Source organism: Centrocercus urophasianus, unplaced genomic scaffold (genome assembly GCF_019232065.1).
Source record: "Centrocercus urophasianus isolate 14NV4802_14NV808 unplaced genomic scaffold, USGS_Curo_1.0 seq_10, whole genome shotgun sequence".
NCBI classification, from domain to species: Eukaryota; Metazoa; Chordata; class Aves; order Galliformes; family Phasianidae; genus Centrocercus; species Centrocercus urophasianus.
This window is the reverse complement of record NW_024884142.1, coordinates 97,581,503-97,586,978: the sequence shown is the minus strand read 5'-3', so window position 1 is coordinate 97,586,978 and position 5,476 is coordinate 97,581,503. Positions and strand designations below refer to the sequence as shown.

At 39.1% G+C, this 5,476-nt stretch overlaps 1 protein-coding gene across 1 annotated transcript; it reads left to right on the top strand.

Moving 5' to 3' along the window:
* The first annotated feature begins 475 nt into the window (after positions 1–475).
* Positions 476–5,128, top strand: OTOR (otoraplin). Its single transcript, XM_042821583.1, has 4 exons — positions 476–599; positions 1,072–1,211; positions 1,819–1,929; positions 4,824–5,128. The coding sequence occupies exons 1-4, from the start codon at positions 476–478 to the stop codon at positions 4,845–4,847; spliced, it is 399 nt and encodes a 132-aa protein (XP_042677517.1). The 3' UTR covers positions 4,848–5,128.
* Positions 5,129–5,476: the final 348 nt, after the last annotated feature.

The following is a 5,476-nucleotide window of genomic DNA, read 5'->3' as shown; positions in this document are numbered from 1 at the left end:
TGCATCCATATTTACTGTTGTGGTAGGGCATTGCTACAGACTGTCATGAGGAGGTTGTTGCCGTGGAGAGTTTATGGTCCAGGGGGGCGATTATGTATGTTAGTGTGTGACTGTGACAATAAGGGACTGAAGGATTTGAAAGGATATCATTTTCTTCCCTGTTTGTTGGGGTCTGCCTTATTTTTTCATTCTGAAACAAATTTTGCTTGAGGTAAGCTTGAGACCGTGTATGAGTAGAGGAAAGCTTAACGTTCTTAAGTAATACAGTTGCTCCAGAACTGGTTTGGGGAAGGATTCTGTTGCATAAGTGCAACCTGAGGTTTCCCTCTTGCCGGCGGCTCCTCTTGTTGCAGTGGAATGTCACCCTGATCCCTTCCCATTGGCCAGGGGTGTTTGTCCAGATGTTAGGCTGTTCCATAAAAGATAGAGATCCCTGGGCACGGTAGGCATTTGGGAAGTGCCGCAGCAAAGAAAAATGACACAACGTGTTTATTTGATTATCTTATTTTTGTGTCTTGGATTAATGAATCCATTTGCAACTGGAATTTTTATGGACAAGCTTGCCAGCAAGAAGCTGTGTGCTGATGACGACTGTCTCTGTGAGTAATTTCGTTTTAATTTTAATTAGAATACATTCCCCAAAACAGTTGTGGGGCTTGGAAGCCGTAGTGTGACAGAAAACGACTCTGCTTATTTAGCTCATCTTTAAACTGGTCTGTCAACTTTAAAATAGAGTGGGAAGATGAATGTGGAGCATCAAATCCCGTTTTACTGCAGAAAGACTTTTCTAAGGGACCCTTCTCATGAGTGAAAGGTAAGAGTAGAGAAGAGACAGAAGGATTGTAACTTAGGTTAGGATTAAATGATGCATTCTGAAGCTGTTATTCTGCTTACTGGAGATGGAAAAATGAGCAGGGCAAATTATTGGCAGACATTAATTTCAGAATAACCTACTTTTGCCTGTAGAAATGGTTTTACACGTGTGCATCCACACACTTCCATATTTTTCTTTATAAAAGCATGTCTTTAAATTCATCCTTCTCATTCTTGATTTTTATTTCTTTTTCCTAGACACCATTTCCCTTGTCAGAGCAGAAGAGGATTATAAAGCTCCAGACTGCAGATTCATTAATATTAAAAAAGGGCAGTTGATTTATGTTTACTCAAAACTAGTGAAAGAAAAAGAATCTGGAGAATTCTGGGCTGGAAGTGTAAGATGAGATTCCTGTGTATATGAGCAAACCAGAAGTAGAGTAGCATTTATTTCTTGACAAAAATGTGTTGATGTTGAGCTACTGTGGGTTTTAAAGCAGCAACTTGGTTTTCAGATTGGTGTTTAAACTGACTGAGGAGTCTAAAGGGCCTTTTTTTTTCTTCTGGTTTTTGTAGCGAAGTTAAAGTTTCTTCATTAACTATTCAGTAATTATGAATTTAACCCAAGTAAAAGGGCTCAGCAATTCTTTTCTGCGACTGCTTGCTGAAACTGCAGGAGAAAAGCTTTCATTACAGTTGCTCATAAAACTTAAATATAAAGGAAGCAAACACTAATATTAGCTGAATTCATTTAAAAAAAAAATAATTAAAAAAAAAGCACACAACAGCAAAACTGTGCTGTTGTTTTATTCCAGAAAAGAAATACCTATCTGTATTAGAACTTGTGTTAATAGTTCATTTAATGTGCTGCTTAATTGGGGAACTAGGAGATCCAGAATTAGTTATGAGCACTGTTAAGTAGCTGCTTTTGGCTAAATTATGAATTAGCTTAAAGCAAACGAGGGCTGTTCTAATGCACCTAATTATACATCTCCTTGCTTGAAGGTTTATGGAGAAGAGTATGAAGACCATATGGGGACAGTTGGCTACTTCCCTCGCAGTTTAGTCTCAGAACAACATGTCTATCAAGAAGCAAATAAGACCGTTCCTACAACGGTAAGGAATTTACAGAACCCCAGCTGTATATAATTATCTTGGCTGTGTAATGCTAATTTCCTGTAAAAACAAATCGTAATTGTGGCTCTTGATTGTAGCATATCACAGATGCTTAGGGATGCTATCTCTGATGCAGGCAAACGTTCTCAATAAAATCCTAACATAAGCTCTGATATCGTAGATTTCACAAATGCTGAGTGGAGGCCTTGATCCTATTATTGTTCCTACTGATTGGAATAGCATTGCTTGGAGGCCCCTAAAAGTCTGACCCAAACTTCTTGCAATGTGTTGCAAATGGTTTTCTTTTTTTTGGAGACTGAACATTGTGCTGCATATTTCAGTAAGGTGTACAAACCCCTTCTATTAATGGTCTAAATAGACTGACATTGTCATAGAGTACTTCTGTTTTACACTCCTGAACACCCTTCTCACGCTTCAGTGAAAGCAGGTCCCTGGAAATTGAATGTGAAAACTCACTTTTCCACTGTTCCTCTAGAACACAGAGTATTCTTGAGTTGTTTCTACAGTAGCAGCATCACTTGGGTTAAAATATTGGAGGAATTAAAAAATAAAAATTAAAAAAAAATCTTAGTTTTCAGAATACTGCGTGAGAAAAGTATTGCTGTCTCATAGTTGTCAGTACATCTATCAAAAGGTAGAATTGCAAAGCTATTGGAAACATGTTTCTAAATAAGCTGCATTTCTGAAAGGATGGTTCTTCCCAATCCTATTAGTAGTGTGTCATGTATCAGGCAGATCTTACCATCATTAAAGATCTGAAATATGCTTTGCAGAGAAGTGGAAGAGGGTGGTATGGCTTGGCTGTTACTGGTAGCTTATATTTATGCCTAAAACACATTGCTCATAGCCTGGAAATTATACATGGACACTTCATCCTAGCTCTTGATTATTAGGTAGGTTTCATTAAAACGAGAAATAATTGAAATGAAGTGTAATAGTTGCTAGGATTTGTGTTTTAATGTCAGACAAATTTTGCGTGAAGAAATGCAAATCTTGAAACAAGCGATTGCTGTTCTTGACACTTTGTTAGGTTATTCTGAATTTGGCCAGGAGCACTGTAGCAATTAGTCATTCTTTCATGTTCCGTGACTAAAATACGTTTCTAGGCTCTTTTCTCAACAATGTGACAGCCATTCTGTTGAATGGCAAGCTGAGCTGGAAGCAGAGGTAGGTTAAAGTCATGTCTTAGTCTGCAGGCTGGCTGTGGGTCCAGAATGGGCCATTGCTTTTGCCAGGCTACCCTGCAGAACTTTAATTGGCAAGTAGAAATTCTGCAGCAAATCTTTTTGCAAAACTAATCACCAGGGATTAATTGTTTCACCCTTAGTTCACGTTCTTGCTTCGAAGCAAAACCTGATGGTGGTACAGATGGATTCTTGTTCCTCTGTTCTCTTTTGTGTTGCAAATGTGGGCTTGAAGGATATGACTTCAAGTTTGCATTTGAAAGTGTTTACAGCAGGTCTTAATGGATCTCTACCTGACCATACTGATTCATCCAGAAGTATCCTTTAAAGGGTACTGCTTTACACAGAGCGATTGTTGCACAGCTCTTGTGTGCTTGTAACGCTGTAGCTGGTCTTATGTTCGCACTGCTGCCATCTTCACTTCAGCTGCTGGTGATGCTTGTACCTTGCTTTCCTGGCCTCAAACCTGTTAAGTCTGTTGCTGTTGTTGCCACTGGTGTGAGAACCACCTTCTCCAACTGCCCTCTTCTCTAACCTTTCATTTATTATTTCATTTATACTATGGGAACTAGTGATGCCCAAAGCTTAATGATCAAGCAGCCTGCAGTTCCTGTCCACTGAAAGCACTGAGTTGGCAATTTCACAGGTATCTTGATGGGGGGACCTGCTGCACTAAAGAGGAGCACGAAAGAGGACATTAGTACAGGGGGTCTCTGTCTCCTTCATTTTCCCCATAGTAACTGTCAGAACTGCAGTCAGTGTATGTCATCAGCAGCAGACCCTCTTAATAAATTCTAATGCTTGTGAACTAATCTCAACATCCTTTTTGCAACACGAGGCAATCCATACCTTTTGCTGCTGATAGTGATAAAGTGATAAATCTGATACAATATTTTCTTCCCAGTGCTGCTACTTTTGAGGCCACTGAATACAGTAGACTCCTTAAAATAGACTGTGTACTACTGAGGTGTTGGATTGCTTGCCATCCTTCAGTGATTTTAAATTGGTCATTTGCTGGCTAAAATGAGAGTACTTTTAATGCCAGTAAGCCTTTGCTCTGAACCACTTTCCAGTGGACAGCTACATGTGATAGGCTGGTCTAATGTAAATGTTGCTGAGTTTGAGCATACAAGTTGTTAATTCCTTGCAGTATAATCAAGATGAGAGCTATGTAGCCAGATAAAATACCAGCAGAAAGCTAGATGAAAGCATATGCTATGAAAATGTATCCCTTGCTGGAAGTTTTCAAGCAAAATGCAAACTTTTTTTTTCTAGTCAGGTTTCTCTGTAGCAAGTGAATCACAGCCTCAGTCAAATTAAGGCATCCTTTTCATGTCTGGTTAGGAAAAGTTTAAGGATAAGGGGTTACATACAACTCAAATCCGAGTGTGGATGTAGGAAAACTAAACAGAAAGATAAAGGAATTGTTTGAAGAAAGAAAGAACATGGCATCACCCAATCCACTTTAAAGATTTCTGTCAGGAACAAATCATCCCAACCACATAAAAGGAGTTGAAAGCAATAAAAGCTTTCTTCTCCAGAATTCTGTGGAGTTAATTTATAGAGAACACACTTTGAATACATTAGCGTATTCAGTGTTTGCATCTACTTATCTACCTTTGGGGGATGATAAAGGAATGTTAATCCTTCAGTAATCTCAAAACATCTTTCCTTTCAACTCTCTTTCAGGACATTGATTTCTTCTGTGAGTAGTGCTGAAGATGGCTGGGTAATCTCCAGGGTGCTATCAAGAAATGCTGACAAAGAAACTTGGAACCCTCCACCGAACACCAGCTTTTTTTTTTTTTAATACCTAATTGTAAAATAAGTCACCTTTCAAGTGCAGAAGTTGATTTAAAGGCAGTAATTTGGGGTGGGGAAAGTAGTCTTATACGGGATTTATTCGTTAGAAATTATTTACCTGCATATACCTGTGAATGCCTCTATAAGCCTTTGCATTACTTTGAGTAGTGCAGATGACATGTAGAATTAAATGTGCCATCTTGATCTGCGTTTTCCTTCCATAACCTCATCTAAACATTAAATAAACACTGAAAAAGCCCTTTCTTTGTTGAGCACTATGTGACTTGCTGATTGAAATCATTTTTCTTGCAAGAATTATGCTGCAATGGAGAAACTGGCAGGAAGAAAACCAGGAGCATTATTCCGTGCGAGGCGCGATCCCTGCCCCCAATGCCGATAGTTATGGGATGTGCTCGAGCTGAAGCATCTCTGTGCTGCCACAAGAGGGAGTGCACCGAATACCTCATGTTGTTGTTGTTCACATTTCTGCAAACATTGGGTTTATTTTCAGTAGAACAGGTTGCCCAAGGAGGCTGTGG